The following is a 15,765-nucleotide window of genomic DNA, read 5'->3' as shown; positions in this document are numbered from 1 at the left end:
TACTTGTAACTCCTAAGAATTTTCTCATTATTAGGGCAGTTAGGAGTATACATAGAGAGAGGCTATGGGTGTTAGTTGACTATAAAGGGATGAGAAAGTGGGATGCATTGGGAGAAAGGGGAAAGCAGAGGAAGAATGGGGGAAATTATTTCACATAAAAGAGGCTCACAAGGAAGGATGTTTATAGTGAAGGGGGAAATGGTGGGGGTAGGGGGTGGCAGGCAACACTTGAAATTCACTCTCATTGGAATTGGTTCCAAGGAGGAATAATATACACTCAGGTATAGAAATGTAACTTATCCAACAGGGAAATAGGAGAGGAAGGAGTTGAGAAGGGGAGTAGTGCTGGTATAAGGGAGGGGACATAAAAGAAGGCAGTGGTCAGAAGCAAAACAGAGTTTTGAGGTGGGACAGGATAAAAAAAGAGTGAGAGAGTGATGAATGGGAAAAATAGGATGGAGGGAAATATGCAGTTGGTAATCAGAACTCTGAATATGATTGAGGTGAACTCATCCAAAAAACTGAAGTGGATGGAAGGATGGATTAGAAACCAGAATCCAGCAATATGTTGTTTATAAGAAACACACTTGAAACAAAGAGACAAAGTAAAAATAAGGGTCTGGAGTAGCATCTATTATGCTTCAGCTGAGGTAAAAAAAAATGTAGAGATAAGCAGGGAAACTACATTTTACTAAAAGGAACCATAGACATTGAAGTAATATCAATACTAAACACACACACACACACACACACACACACACACACACATAGCGTAGCATCCAAATTTTTAAAGGAAAAATTAAATGAATTGTGAGAGGAAATAAACAGTTAAATAATACAAGTGGGGACCCTCAACTTTCCTCTCTCAGAACTGGATAAATCTAACCATAAAATAAATAAGAAATTAAGGAGATGAACAAAGTTTTAGAAAAGTTAGATATGATAGACCTCTGGAGAAAACTGAGTGGAAATAGAAAGGAGTATACCTTTTTCTCAACTGTACATGGCACCTTCACAAAAATTGATGCATAGGTTCCCAGAGTAGATGATACCACCCCCTGGGGGGCACTGGAATGATCTGGTGGCAGTAGTAGCCTCTAGTTCAATTGGGGAGTGTTGAATAGAAGTAGAAAGGCAGTGGGAAAATAAGGAAAGAAGAGAAGATAAGAAAATTTTGAAGTACATGTTTCATCTGTTGCATAACAGAGTTAAAATAGTGATTACGTTATTTTTCAAATAAACACACAAAGTGCAAGTTGTAACAGATCAGTGGTCAAGTCTACCTGCAGGCTTTAACAAGCAGGTGTTGGCAGGTGAGCATGTCATACATTGTCAGGAAGTCCAGCATGCATCAACAGGAATATGTGCATATAATGACTTGTTTAGAATACGATACTGTATGGTTATATGACACACTATTGCATCATCAAAATTTCAGTGAAGGAACAAAATCACAAGTTTGTAATAAGTTATTAAATTTAAGATGTGTGGTTTTTTAAAAATATATTTTATATTTTTTGGAAATGATGCAAATTTCAAAAAAAAAAAACATTAAAAGGTTAAAGAAAATACATTTCCCAGGCAGGGGAAGGGGGGCAGGGGGAGACACTGAGTAGTTTTTTTGTTTTTTTGCAAAAGGGCAATAGGCCAAATAAGTTTTGGAACCTCTGTATTTGATAATAAAAGCCTCACAAACAAATACAGGAAAGCAGAAATATTAAATGCATCCTTTTCAGACCATAATGCAATAAAGATAATATTCAATAAAGGACAATAAAGAAACAGAATAAAAATTAGAGACTAAATAATCGTAAAGAATGAGTGGGTCAAAGAACAAATCATAGAAACAATTATTTCATTAAAGAGAATGACAACAATGAGACAACAGTCCAAAATTTGTGAGATGCAGCCAGAGCAGTACTTAAGGGAAAATTTATATCCCTAAATGCTTTTATCAGTAAAATAGAGAAAGAACACATCAATGAATTGGGCATGCAATTAAAAAAATAGAAAAATAACAAATTAAAAATCCTAAATTAAATACCCAGTTGGAAATCCTTAAAATCAAAGGATGACCCCAGTTGTAAGTAATTATATTTATTTTGGATATATTTTGTATTTCTTTAAGGTTTTTATGTTTCAACTTCACATGTATAACCTATATTGAATTGCTTGCCTTCTCAACAAGGGGAGTTGAGGAAGGAGGAAGGGAGAGAATTTGGAACTCAGAGTTTTAAAAATGAATGTTAAAAATTGTTTTTATATGTAACTGGGGGAAAAATAAAATAACACTAAAAAAGTTTGTATGTTTTATCTTTCCAGTAGAATATAAGCCCTTTGAGGGTGGAAACTTTCATTTTTATTTTAATAAACCTAGCATTAACCCAGTACCTAGCACATAGTAGGTGCTTAATGAATTCTTGTTGAATTGAATTGAATTATTAGGAAAGAGGAGCTTATTAGATATATCTTAATGGCAGAACATAATTTACATTTAGGGTAAAGATTGGAAGTGAGGTTTATAAACCAGTATCTGCCTTATACCATTGCTAAATTGAGAATTCAACTGTTTATTTTTATTTCTTAAAAATATTACAAATGCTACTGAATGTTGTACACATTCTCTCTGGTACATATGGACTGTGTAGCTTCTGACACATGTGGTTTCCATACCTGCCATTTCTATGAAGACCATTGTCTCCAAGGTCCTTATCACTAAATCCAGTGGATTTTTCTGGGCATTTGACTTTTTTTCCTTTGGCTTCCATGATGCTATGCTTCATGAGTCTCTTTTTCTCTGACATTTTTCTCTGGACTGATATTTTACTGGCCTTTCTTTTTCCTTCAACTCTAAATAAGGATGTTTCACAAGAATCTTTTTAGCATTCTCTTGATGATCTTATTTTATTCCCGTGACTTCAGTTATCACTTGATATAAAGTTTCTAGCTCCCATATTTCTGTCTTCAGTTTCAACCTTTCCTTAAACTACAGCCCCAGATTTTTAACTGCTGCTTAGAAACATATACTTATATGTATTGCTGAGATACCCAGTTTACCATATCCAAAACAGGGCGTCTCCACTTCCAGAATGTGCCCCTTTTTCTAAATTACAAAGTTCTATCACTGATACCATTTTCCCATTCAGGGAAAACTGAGGGCCAAAACTTATAGTCATTTTCAATTCCTCCCTGTTCCACATTCAGTAAGTAACTTCTGCAAACTCTTTTACATCTTTTACATCTCTCTCCAACTTCTTACTCATAAGTCTAGTTCAGGCTTTCATTACTTCTTTTTTTTTTTTTTAGTATTTTATTTTTCCCGTTACATGTAAAAACAAATTTTAACATTCGTTTTTAAAACTTTGAGTTCCAAATTCTCTCCCTTTCTCCCTCCCTGCCTCCCCTCATTGAGAAGGCAAGCAATTTAATATAGGTTATACATTTGTAGTCATGCAAAACCTATCCATAATAGTCATGTTGAGAAAGAAAACAGACACTGAAAAACCTCAAGCCTTCATTACTCCTTTACTTCATTACTTCTGCTAATTTGTCGCTGTCTCTAATTTCTCCCTGCCATCAATCCCTAATGCCATCATTAAATAATCTTGTGAATAGCTCCAAGCTATTCACTAAGCACTTCCTTAAATTCTTATTTCTAAGCCTTTGTTCATATATTTCATCATATCTGGAATACAGTTCCATTTTTCCATCTGCTGAAATGATTCCCATCCTTAAAAACTGATTTCAGATGTCATTTCCTTCATGAAGCTTTCTTGGATTTTTCTTCTCTCCCCAGCTAGCAAGCTGGTAGCAGTCTTTCCCTCATTGGATCTTTGGTAGCATTTTGTAACCCTCCCACATACTTAGCATTTTCTGATTTTTGTCATAATTATTTGTTTTTGTCTTCTCTACCCTGCCCTAAATCAATCAATATTTATCATGCACCTACTTTACCAGGCACTGTGCTAGGTACTGAAGATACAAGGCAAAAATAAAATATTTCTTCCTTCAAGGGGCTTATCATGGGAGGCAACATGTACATATAGAAGAAGTGATAGTAAGAGGGGAATAGGTAGCACAGTAGATAGGTTGCTTGACTTGGTATCTGAAAGACCTGAGTTTAAATTTGGCTTCCAACACTAACTTTGTGACCCTGGGCTTAACCTCTGTCAGCCTCAGTTTTCTCATCTGTAAAATGAAAATAATTATAGTACCTACCTCAAAGGGTATGTATGAGACTCAAATAAGATAATATCTATAAAGCGTATTTGCAGACTTTAACTCTATGTAAATAGAGTTACAAACTTTAGCTTTATATAAATGCTAGCTATTGTCATCATTAATAATAATTATTATTGATAGCCAATGAAAAGACATGGGAATGGAAGATGCCCTTATCTTTGAGGACCAGGAAGAAGGCTACTTTGACTGGACCATAGAATGCATGGCAGGGAATAATGTATAGGTTAGAAAGGTAGATTGGAGCCAAGTTGTGAATGTTGAGTGTACCACACTCAACTAATGCCAAACAACAATTCATATCATATAGGTAATTGGGAGCTACTGGACTTTATTGAATAGGGGAGTGACGTAGTCAGACATGTACTTTAGGAAAATCACTTGAACAGCTGTGTGGAGGATGCGTTGGAGAGGAAAAAGATTAGAGGTGGGGATACCAATTAGGAGATTTTTACAAAAGTTCTTCGAAGAAGAAATGAGGGCCTAAACTAGTAAGTTGGGGGCTGTGTGAGTAGAGAGAGGTAAACAAAAGTACAAGAGGTTGTGATAGGAATCACAAAATCTTCAATTTATTAGATATGTGGGATAAGTGAAAATGAGAAGTTGAGGATGACATTAAGGTTATGAACATGGGTGACTGGAAGCATATTTGATGCACTGAATAGAATTATGGAATTTTGGAAAAAAAAGGAGGGGTTGGGAGTGAGGTGGAGAAGATAATGATTTCTGTTTTGGCCATATTGAGTTTAAGGTTTCTGTGAGACATCCAATTTGAAATGTTCAATAGGCAGTGGAACTGCAGCTCAAGAGAAATCTAGAACTGGATGTATAGATATTTGTAATCCCATGAAAGCTGATGAATTCACCAAGTGTAGAGAAAGAAAAGAAGAGGATCTAGGGCAGAGTCTTGAGGTATAACAGCAGTTAGGAGGCACTAGATTAAATTTGTTAAGATCAGGATTTTTCCTTCTTTCTTCTTTATAACCCTAGTATCTGGCATGGTGACTTTCTTATTGTAAGCACCTGGTTCATTTTTGTTAAATCAGCCAGAGCCTCTTGATCCCTTATCTCTATCTGCTTTGAATTTTATCTTTTCATCTTTGACTACTCTTGATACCAGCTTCCTAATCTTTACTAATTCTTTCCTCTTGTCTGATAAGTCTCATATCTTAAACTAGATGTCCTGGCCATGCCCTAGACTGTTATTTATTTCCTTATCCAGGATGCCAAAATCTGCCTTTGTACATTTACTCACACTTTCTTCATGAGGCCCTGACTACTGCAGCACATAATGACCTCATCTTCTTCTGAACTCTTCTAGAAGTTACGTGTTTTCCATGACTTTGGCACGTAACCTGTGTGCCTTTTAATCTTCTGAACTATATTGTAACTCTAAGGACAGGAATTATGCTTCCTATTTCTTTATATTCCCACCAGGACCTCTGGCACAAATATTCAGTAAATATTTGTTGATTGAGCAAGCATATAGGAGGAAACGGTGCTGAAGAACAATTAAATATCACAATCTATTATCAGGACAAATGCTTCCAACAAATAAATAAAACCAAAACCTGTCACAATACTCTTAGTATTTAAAATGAAAAGTAGTACTAGTTTATTATTTACATGCTGGAAACATTACTTTTGATATTTTAGTAAATGCAAGGCAGTAAATTAGAAAACATGTCCTACAGAAGGAGTTCCAAAGTACCAGTGCATTATTTGTAAAAATATTTTGAAGAGCAAGCACAATTTTTAAAATATTTTAGCATACTTGAAGTTTTGTGAGTTCTCATGTAGATTGATATCTTAATTTTTCAGCAAAATGGAAATATAGTGACAAAGGAAAGGAAGAAATGCAATACGCTGTTGGTTGGAGTGGTTCTCTAAATGTTGAAGAAGGGTAGGTACCAAATAACAAACGGTTTGATCTACAAAAAATGTAATAAAGGTCAAAAAGTACCCATTAATACAACTACAGAAATTCCCTGAAACTGATATTAAAGTATAATTTTCTTGGAATATTTGTTATTTGTTAATATTGCCTCATTAGAAAATTACTTGTGATAAAGAAGAAAATTTGATCCCTTTTGGAATAGACTGGAAAATTTTGAAGGAATTATGCAAAATCCCTAATAGTCATACAGGAATTCAAGAAATTATTAATATCCTCTAATCTAGATATAGGGTAATACCTGAAGAAAAATATAGTGTCATTTATTTCTAAAATTCAAAGTGCTTTGGAGTTGTAGAGGTGACCTAATATAGTAAACAGATTTCTCCTAAAGAGTGAGAAATTCTGAACTGATCTCTAGCATGGAAGGGAGGGAAGGAGAGAGGAAGAAAAGAAGGAAGGAATCAGGCATTTCTTAAATGTCTACTATGTGTAAGACACTGTACTAAGTACTTCACAAATATTAACTCATTTGATCCTCAGAACAGCCCTGCAGGTAAGTGTTATTATCCCCATTTTACAGTAGAGAAAATAAGCAAGCAGTTAAGTGACTTGTTCGGGATCAAACAGCTGTTAAGTGTCTCATACCCGATTTGAACACAGTTCTTTCTGACTTCAGACCCAGTGTTCTATTCACTGCATCAGAGTATACTGCTAGTAGCACAGGAGGCCAAGAAACTTGATATTAATTAATTTTACCATGCGTCAAAGCTTCCTCTTGGAAATTAGTAAGGTAATCCTGGAGACTCTTAGTTCAGTTATCATAAGAAATACAAATTGGTTTTCAAATCATTCAAATCAGATACTTTGAATAAAGACATTAAATTTATCTCCAAAACAGAGTATGTTGTTTAGTGAGTCTTTTGAAAATTTTTTTCTTTTGTGCTAGTGGTGGGCAAGAATATTCTTGATGTCTATGTGAGTTAGTAATGAGCATGGATTTATTGAAGCAGGCCAGGGTTGGGGGAGGGAGGATAAGTGAGTAGATGCCCTTTGGAATTTAATGGTTTATCACCATGGACTAACTGACAGAACCTCAACTTTTTGGAAAATGAGGGAAGTTTCCTTTGATAATTAGCATACTTCCTTAATAGTCCTAGGATACTAGGACGACCTTGTGGGTTTTAGAAGTAGGGTTGGGGCATTTCCTATTTTTCTACAAATTGATAATATCTGTGGGATTGGACTAGATACAGAAAAAATAAGGTAGTGAATCAAAGTGTGTGGGTGGGTGGGTGGGTGTGGGTGTGGATAGCCAGGTTCCAATTAGTGCAAATAATGGATCTAATAAAGTGGTTGCATTATTTAAATTTCCATTGTGCTGGAAACAATTGCCATATTTCATTCACATAATTATGACTTTGAATTGTGTGAATTTGAATATGTCACCATTTTATGTGATTCATTATTAATACTACTTGGGACTTACATATATATGACTGATCCTTTCCATCACCATCTCTCTTTTTAACTCTTTATCAAATTATGTAAAGCAATTTGCAAACCTTACTGTGCTGTATAAATGCTAGCTACTGTCACTACTATTACTACTACTACTATGAGTTATTTACTTGAAAGAACAAATTAGATCTTCATTTTTCATAAAATATAATTTTGTTTTTAGGGAATGTGTAAGTAGTGCCCTGTGTATTCCGTTGGCGAGTCAAAAGAGGTAAGAACAAGCAAAAAATACTTTTGTCTCTATCTTAGTTTATAGGATATTTAATTTTTGTGTCATTTTGGTTGCAACAGAAGTTCCACTGGGCGCCCTGACTGGACCTGCATTGTAGTGGGCTTTACTTCTGGTTATGTTCGATTTTATACTGAGGTGAGTTATTTGTTTACAACATTACTTTGACTCTCCCAGAGAACCTACCAAGTTGATTATCTTAAATGTTTTTTAATATTAATTAGTAAATACTCTAACCTTTTGACCAGAAAACATAGAGATTCTAGGTAGCCATTAGGACAAATGGGCATTAAAAGGTGATGGAGGAAGAACAAAGGAAAACGATTAAGAATTTCTGCCTAGTAGCTCTAATTCAGTGGTTCCCAAAGTGGGCAATATCTGGGGGGCGCTGCAGTGGTCCAGGGGGAGATAGTAACCTAAGGTGCAATTGTACACTTAATCTGAGATTTTTTTCCTAGTGTGTAGGATTTCCAGGGGGGCACTGGGTAATGTTTTTTTGAAAAGGGGGCAATAGGTCAAATAAGTTTGGGGACCTCTACTCTAATTCAGTGGGAGAAGGGGTCGGGAGGTGGGAAGGAGGAGGAACTAAACTAAGGCTGTGAAATTTTGTAGGGAAATGAGCTGCTCTTCATTTGTAAGCAGGGATTATTTTAAAAATGAGATTAAATATTTATATCCATTATGATTTCCTTCTAGAATGGTGTATTGTTACTTGCACAACTTTTGAATGAAGACCCTGTACTACAGCTAAAATGCAGGACTTATGAAATCCCAAGGCATCCTGGAGTTACAGAGCAGGTTAGCAGATAAAAAAATAACCAACCAAAACCAAAATAATCAAAACCAACCAAACAAAAAAAAGCAAACTAATGACATTAGTCTGGAGCAATTCCTTATTCTTTTGCAGAGACAAAATTTAGAAGTTTCCAACAGTTGGCAAAATTATTTTGAACTAGAACCACAATATCTTCACAATTAAGTGCTGAAAATTTCAGGCTTGCTCCTCTTTGTTTAATAGAATGTTATATATTTTCTTCTATTTTAGAGTATAATTTTTAGGGCAGCTTTTTACTGTTTGTAATATTTAAAAATTTTTTAATTTCCCAAGGGAAAAAATAGTTTTAAATATAGAACATTTTTATGGTATTACACACCTTTATATTTTTTTCTCAGTTTTCTTTTGTGGCAATAGTTGTCAAGTAAAGTTATCCTTAGAAAAAGGAAGGAAATTTCCACTAATATTATCATTGATACTATATTACACAATACTGTAATATCTCATTTATAAAATGATTGTTGAGCCATCTATTAAGATACATAATTATTAGTTTTAACTGATATTTGTAATGTCATAAAATAAACATTTTTGTACCAAATATCCACAGTTGTAGAACGTAAGAAAATACCTCATTATGTCAAGTTCAGTTCTCTGTCTGAAGGTAAATCATCAACTAATTAATCAAATAGAGGTTGTTTACTATTCAATTTGTAGTGCTCTCCAGAGACATATATTCCACATCTTGTCTTGTGAGATGGTAACATTATTTCATCACCGTTAGGGTAAAGTAAGAGTGTGTGTGTGTGTGTGTGTGTGTGTGTGTGTGTGTGTGTGTGTATCTTTGTATTAGTTACCTCTCCTCTCTTTAATTGCAGTTTTAGCTAATGTATACTGTTTTGATGCTTATTCTATCATGAAACGCTTTATATGTGTGTTCCCCATTGTGTTAAAGTGCTGTGAAGAATCCTAAAAGAGTAAAAGACTGCAGTCTTACTATTAAGATGACTGATGATCTAACATAGTTGGAGAGAGAAGAATATATATGCGTATGTATGTGTGTGTATATATAACATGAAAGTTAATCAGCAGTATAAAATATTATATTATTAATTGCTAAGTCTAGAAAAAAATTTGGATACAAAAGGAGGAAGTTATTTCAGTTAAGGGAAGTGACATCAAGGAAAATGTGGATCATGTTTTGTACTTGAGAAGGTGAGGGACAATTTTGACTAGAGTAGGTGGTGTGTGTGTGTGTGTGTGTATGTGTTAGACCCTGTATGTATATATAAAATACATATGTGTGTATACACACATATATGTATATATGCACGTACACATGCATGCATGCACACACACACACATACACACACACACGGAAGTGAGAAATAAGATTGAAGATACCAGGTTATTGTGGGTGGCCTAGAAAGTCAGGTAGAAAAGTTTAGGTATGATACAGGAGTCAGTAGAAATAATTTTAAAGCTGCCAAAAAGAAGAGTGACATGATGAAATTCATGTAGTGGGAAAATCAAGTGAATTTAACAGTTATGTGTAGAGTAAATTGACAAGGGACTGGAATCAGGGATAGCAGTGGATGAGAAACTGGATTTGTGGTAGCACTGATGGTTGGGGAATGCTGCTCTGCCACTAACTATTTGAGTGACCTTGGGCAAGCTTTGTCATTTGTAAAATAGGGATATTAGATGAACTCTAAGGTCTCTTCTACATGTCTTACATTATATAGTTGCAGCAAGAGACATTTTAAAGAAAGAATTAACAGGACTTGGTGAACACCTGGGTTTAGGAAGGGAAATATTAGTTTTGTTGACAGAAAAGTTTGGAAGGAGTTGGTTTAGGGCAAGAAAATAGTTCTATTTTAGATTATTGAATTTGAAGTTGATGGCAAGATTAGAGTTCAAGTGAGAAGGCAAAATAAAGATTTGGAAATTTAGCGTTTAATAGTAGAAGTCATAAGAATGGATGAACTCCTTAAGAGATTAAAAAATACAGATATAAAAGTAAAGGCTTGAATACTAAAAATAAAGGAACAATGACCATTAAGGAAGAGGAGCCAAGAAGGAAACAAATGGAGGTACAAGTAGGAAGAGAATCAGATTGGAGATGAGTGTTTATGGAAAGTAGGAAGGTGTAGTGCCAAATACGTGGAAATGTGCTAGATTGGACAAGGATATTAAAATCATAGAACCATAAATTTAGATTTATAAAGGACCATAGAGGCTACCTAGTCTAGTATCACTCATTCTAGGCAATGAAATTAAGGCTTAGAGAGAATGAAGATGAAGAAAAACCCATTATACTTGCTGATAAGGAAATTATTTTTGACTTTGAAAGAAAGTAAATGGATGTTAAGGAAATGAAGAAATGATTATAGACCATGGGTTGGAAAAAAATGGCAGAAGTTAACCCTCAGTTACCCTTTACGTATGTGACTAACTGGAATAATATTTAACTTTATCTATATCAAACAACTTCAACTCTTCTAACATTTTGGTTCCTTTATCTGGACTGCCTTCAGTTTTCCACATTTTGATTAAAATAAGCGTAAACAAAGATTTAAAAAAACTGTCTAGTCTAAGGTCATGATTCATCATAAATACAAATGTTTATATTTGTCTATAATGTTAAAGCATTGGCCAAAGATCTTCAGGAAAATTTTCCATTTGTTTTTATTGCCTCTCTTCCTGTTATTTTTTTGTTTTTGAACCCAAGAATTAATTGTTCAGCCATGGTTTTTGTTTTCTTAGATTATTCAAGACATTTAGACCCAATAAACAAATAGGTCTGTGTGGCAGTGTTGAAAATTGATTCTTTTTCCTTGTTCATTGAAAAGAATGAAGAGTTGAGCATCTTGTATCCAGCTGCAATTGTGACTATTGATGGTTTCAGCCTTTTTCAGTCTCTTCGTGCTTGTCGAAATCAGGTAGCAAAAGGTAAAATTCTGATAATAGTTTTAATTTTATCACACTTATTTTTAGTATAATGAAAAGGATTTCAAAGATTTCTGCACTGTGAAAGATTTTAGTAGTTGTTGCTTTTTCTTTTCTGGACCCTGAATTTCAGGAGATTATGGTATTTTTCACTAAAATATTTCAACATGTAAAATTAACACACACTTTTCTACCTTGACTTCAGTTATCTTTTATAATAAAAGTCACATTAAATTAATACATGAATTTAGAACATTACTCTTTTTTTTTAAGCAATGAAGACAAAGTATTTGTTTTTAGTTGATATCGAGAGATACCCCCTGCTACTTGAAATGTCAAGATTCCTATATGTTAAATGTGTTTTATTTTGTGAAGCTACACTCTTTTCTGATGTGAAAGAAATACAGTTGCTCATTGCCTTTTATTAATTCTGAATTGCACTGACTATAAGTCCAATTATTCATCTGTATTGTGGGTCATGTTCAGTTGATGACATGGGAAAATAAATCTTTTTTCTTGACTTTTATTCACTGTGCCTTTAAAATTAGGTTTTATTTTTCTTTTACTAAGGTAGTCTTACCTTTATAGAGGTAACTGAATGAAAATTTAGCTATGTTCTATTATCTGGCCTAGTGGTTAGCCGATACAGTCAGCCAGCAAATATTTAATAAATACTTACTATGTGCCAGGCATTGTGTGAGACAAAACTGTAAATAACTGTGTGCATACAAGATATAGTCAGAAAGATGGAAGATAGTCTTAGAGGGGAGGCACTGTCAATGGAGAGGGTAGGAGGCGGTGAAGTGGGAGCTTTTGCAGGAATTTCATAATCTAAGTTGGCAACCCATAACATTGAATGTTACTCTTTCTTTACCTACTACTGTGCTTTATTTAGATGGAGTTATTCATGACGGAGTTTCTATTGCCATTCACTTATTCTAGCACTGCTGTTAACATCTGTACCTAATAGATTGACAATAGTTAACTGTGTTTGAGTTTCTACTCTATGTATAACACTTTCCTAAGTGTATTAAATCCCATTGTGATCTGCTATTATTACTTGAATTCTGTCTTCAATGTTTTGTATATTCTTCATTGAAGCTAATAAGCCAATTAACAATTGTATTTTTGCTCCCTTGCTATGGATGACAATTTTAAAAAACACATTGACTTCATTTTAGCTTTTCATGGTAAAAAATTTTAGTTGAATTTTAACAGTTTTGGGTAGGAAATAAAAAACAACCTCCTAATTTGTGTAATTCTTAATTCTACAGCTGCAGCATCCGGTAATGAAAACATACAGCCACCACCTTTAGCTTACAAGAAATGGGGTCTACAGGATATTGATACCATAATTGATCATGCAAGTATTGGTAAGCATTAGAATTTGAATTTTTAAAAATTACTTCAGTAGTATTTATTTAGGAGTTCTCATATCATTATTACCAATACACTAGCTCACATTATGTGGTACATTAAGGGGTACAATAGTCAAGCAGGTAATAAAAATATCACCATTTTACAGATGAGGAAATTGAGGCTCAGAGAATCAACTTACATTTATTAAGTACTTACTATTCGATAGGGACTGTGCTAAATGCTAGGGACACCAAGAAAGGTGAAAACAATGTCTGCTTTCAAGGAGCTTAAATTCTAAGGGGGAAGACAACATGTAAATTACTATAAAAGATATATACAGAGCAGGTAGAAGATAATCTCAGAAGGGAAGGTTTTAGCCACTGGAAGTACAGTGTTAAGGCCTTCTGTGGAAGGTGGGATGTAAGCTAAATCTTGAAGAAAGTCAGGAAAACTAAAAGGTAGAAGTAAGGAGGCAGAGCAGTCAAAGCATGAGGGACAGAAGGACAAAGACTAAAGATAGGAGCTGGAGTATTATGTGTGTGGAACAGCCAGGAAACCAGTCACTGTAGCTGGATCATAGAGAGTGTGGAGGGAAATAAAGGGAAAATAAAATTGGAATAGGAAGAAAGGGCCGGGTTGTGAAGGTCTTTAATTGCCAAACAAAGATTCTAACTTAGGGAGGCTGGACTTTATTGAGTAGGAAAGTGACTTGGTTACGTCTACACTTCAGAGAAATTATTGGCAGCTGAGGGGAGCATGGATTAGAATTGGGAGAAACAAGGCAGGGAGAATGATTAGAAGATAATTGTAATAGTTTAGTCAAGAGGTGATGCAGAGGTGAACCAGGGCAGTGACTATTTGAGTGGAGAGCTGGGGCCATATGAGGAAAGATGTGAAGATAGAAATGAAAGATTTGGCAAAAGATTGGATATCCTTTGGGGTGAGTGAGAGGGAAGAGTTAAGGATGACACTTGGATTGTGAGCCAGCGTCACTGGGAGGATGGTGGTACCTGTTACAGTGATAGGGAAGCTGAGAAGAGGGCAGAATTTTTTGGGAAAATAATGAAATTCTGTTTTGCTTGTGAGACATTCAGTTCTAGATGTTTAAGAAAAATTGAATAGGGCCTATGAGTAATTAATGAGAAGAGACTATGTTCCTCTCTGGAAAGAAAAATGCCATGTTCCTAGTGAAAAATTCATAGATTGATGCAGTCAAGCAAGGTCACATAGTTCCATGTCTAAAATAATGGAGAGTAAGGTATCATTACAGTTTAATGCTAAACATACGTTAACATAAACATAATGTTAAACATATGACCTATATGACGTAGTATACTTTTCAAAAGCATATATGTGATAGTTGACTTTTCTTATTTACTAGTTGGCCTCATTTTTCCACAGAAATATTTAAACCTTTAGGTAGTTCAGTCCCTTAGAAATATAGCCTTCCAACTAAATTCCTGTCATTCGAAACAGATTAAGCAAATTTGAATTTGTAGTTACTACCTAATAAGAAGTGTTACAAAGCATTAGTAATAGTGAATTAAAGCAGTAAAAAACTTCAAATTTATTCTCAATTTTGAATTTTAATATCATTTTGCTAGAAACTTTTAATTGTTTATGAGACTTTATGATTATTCCTTTATCTCTTCCTCCCCTTTATCTCCCCATTCTCTCCCTCTCCCTCCAAAAAAGAATCAATGCCATTTGAATTACTCCTTCAGAGGAGTATTTGTTTAACCAGGTTTGAGGATTCAGCAGGAGAGAAGCTGGGGAAAAAGTAATATGCCTTCTTCTAAATTATCCTATTATTGTTAAAAGGGCCAGTCACCCAAGCTCTTCACAACCTGACTCCTTACCCTTTCAGTCTTGGGAATCTTAAGATTAGAGGTAGAACCTGTTAGTCTCTAGATTCTGGTCTTGAAGATATATGGTAGTAATGGTTATTTACACAATATACCTATATACATTAACAAGATAGACTTATCTATTAACTCTTATATTGCTATGTTAACTATTATAAGATTTCATTTAAAAGTTTTAGTTATTCAGTTTATATTTGCTAACTTGGTAGTGCTTCACTTTACATTTACCTAAGTGGCAGCACCTGAACTTCTTGATTTCTGTCTTCTCTGGTAAAGAGTAAGGTTGAGGTTAGGGTCTTTGTTTCAAGACTTACAATCGGCAAGTTTCTTATTTTATATTCAGCATATACACTAACACTGTGTTTTTGGAACTATGTAAAGCTTTAAAGGACCATTTATATGCCATGATCCAGGTGGTATTCATAGCCTTTAAATTCACCAGTATTGTGCCTAGTAGATATGCATCAAGTTTATGAAAAATAAAGCTAAGTAATGAATACACTGCTTGTAGACCTAAAAATAAAATTAATTTTACAAGCTTGAATTAGGCATGTTTAGTTGTTGAAGTTGGCCAACCTTTATAGCAGGCTCAGCAGTTTGAAGATTACCCTGTGTTCTTCAATTTACTAAAGCAAAGGTCTTCTAACCAACAGGTCATGACTTGCCTAGTAGATCAGTATGCTGTTGGCTGTCCCCTTACTCACTTTGTCTTGAGGGCATCAAGCACAACCAAGAGCAGTGCCTCCTCCTCTTCTTTTCAGTACAGGATGCTGAGCACCTGTAGCTCTCACTGGCACATTAAATACTTTGGAAGTAAAAAGTCACTTATTAATTTAAAAAAAAAAGTTGAAGATCCTTGGTTTACAGAATAGCTTGTTGTAAACTTTTTGTTATATGTACCATTTTTGACATATTTTTTCGAATCAGGAAAAAT

General features: G+C 34.5%; 1 protein-coding gene across 1 annotated transcript in view; it reads left to right on the top strand.

Annotated features, from left to right (window-relative positions):
• Positions 1 to 15,765, top strand: part of RAB3GAP2 (RAB3 GTPase activating non-catalytic protein subunit 2) — a 132,661-nt gene that overhangs the window by 44,024 nt on the left and 72,872 nt on the right. The window contains exons 4-9 of the mRNA XM_036754764.1: positions 6,061 to 6,142; positions 7,818 to 7,865; positions 7,946 to 8,021; positions 8,580 to 8,681; positions 11,511 to 11,610; positions 12,882 to 12,980. Coding sequence (XP_036610659.1) covers positions 6,061 to 6,142; positions 7,818 to 7,865; positions 7,946 to 8,021; positions 8,580 to 8,681; positions 11,511 to 11,610; positions 12,882 to 12,980 — 507 coding nt within the window. The remainder of the gene's footprint in view (positions 1 to 6,060; positions 6,143 to 7,817; positions 7,866 to 7,945; positions 8,022 to 8,579; positions 8,682 to 11,510; positions 11,611 to 12,881; positions 12,981 to 15,765) is intronic.

The sequence above is a fragment of the Trichosurus vulpecula genome, chromosome 4, assembly GCF_011100635.1.
Source record: "Trichosurus vulpecula isolate mTriVul1 chromosome 4, mTriVul1.pri, whole genome shotgun sequence".
Taxonomy (NCBI): Eukaryota; Metazoa; Chordata; class Mammalia; order Diprotodontia; family Phalangeridae; genus Trichosurus; species Trichosurus vulpecula.
The sequence above is the reverse complement of the archived record's forward strand: the minus strand, read 5'-3'. Positions and strand labels throughout refer to the sequence as shown.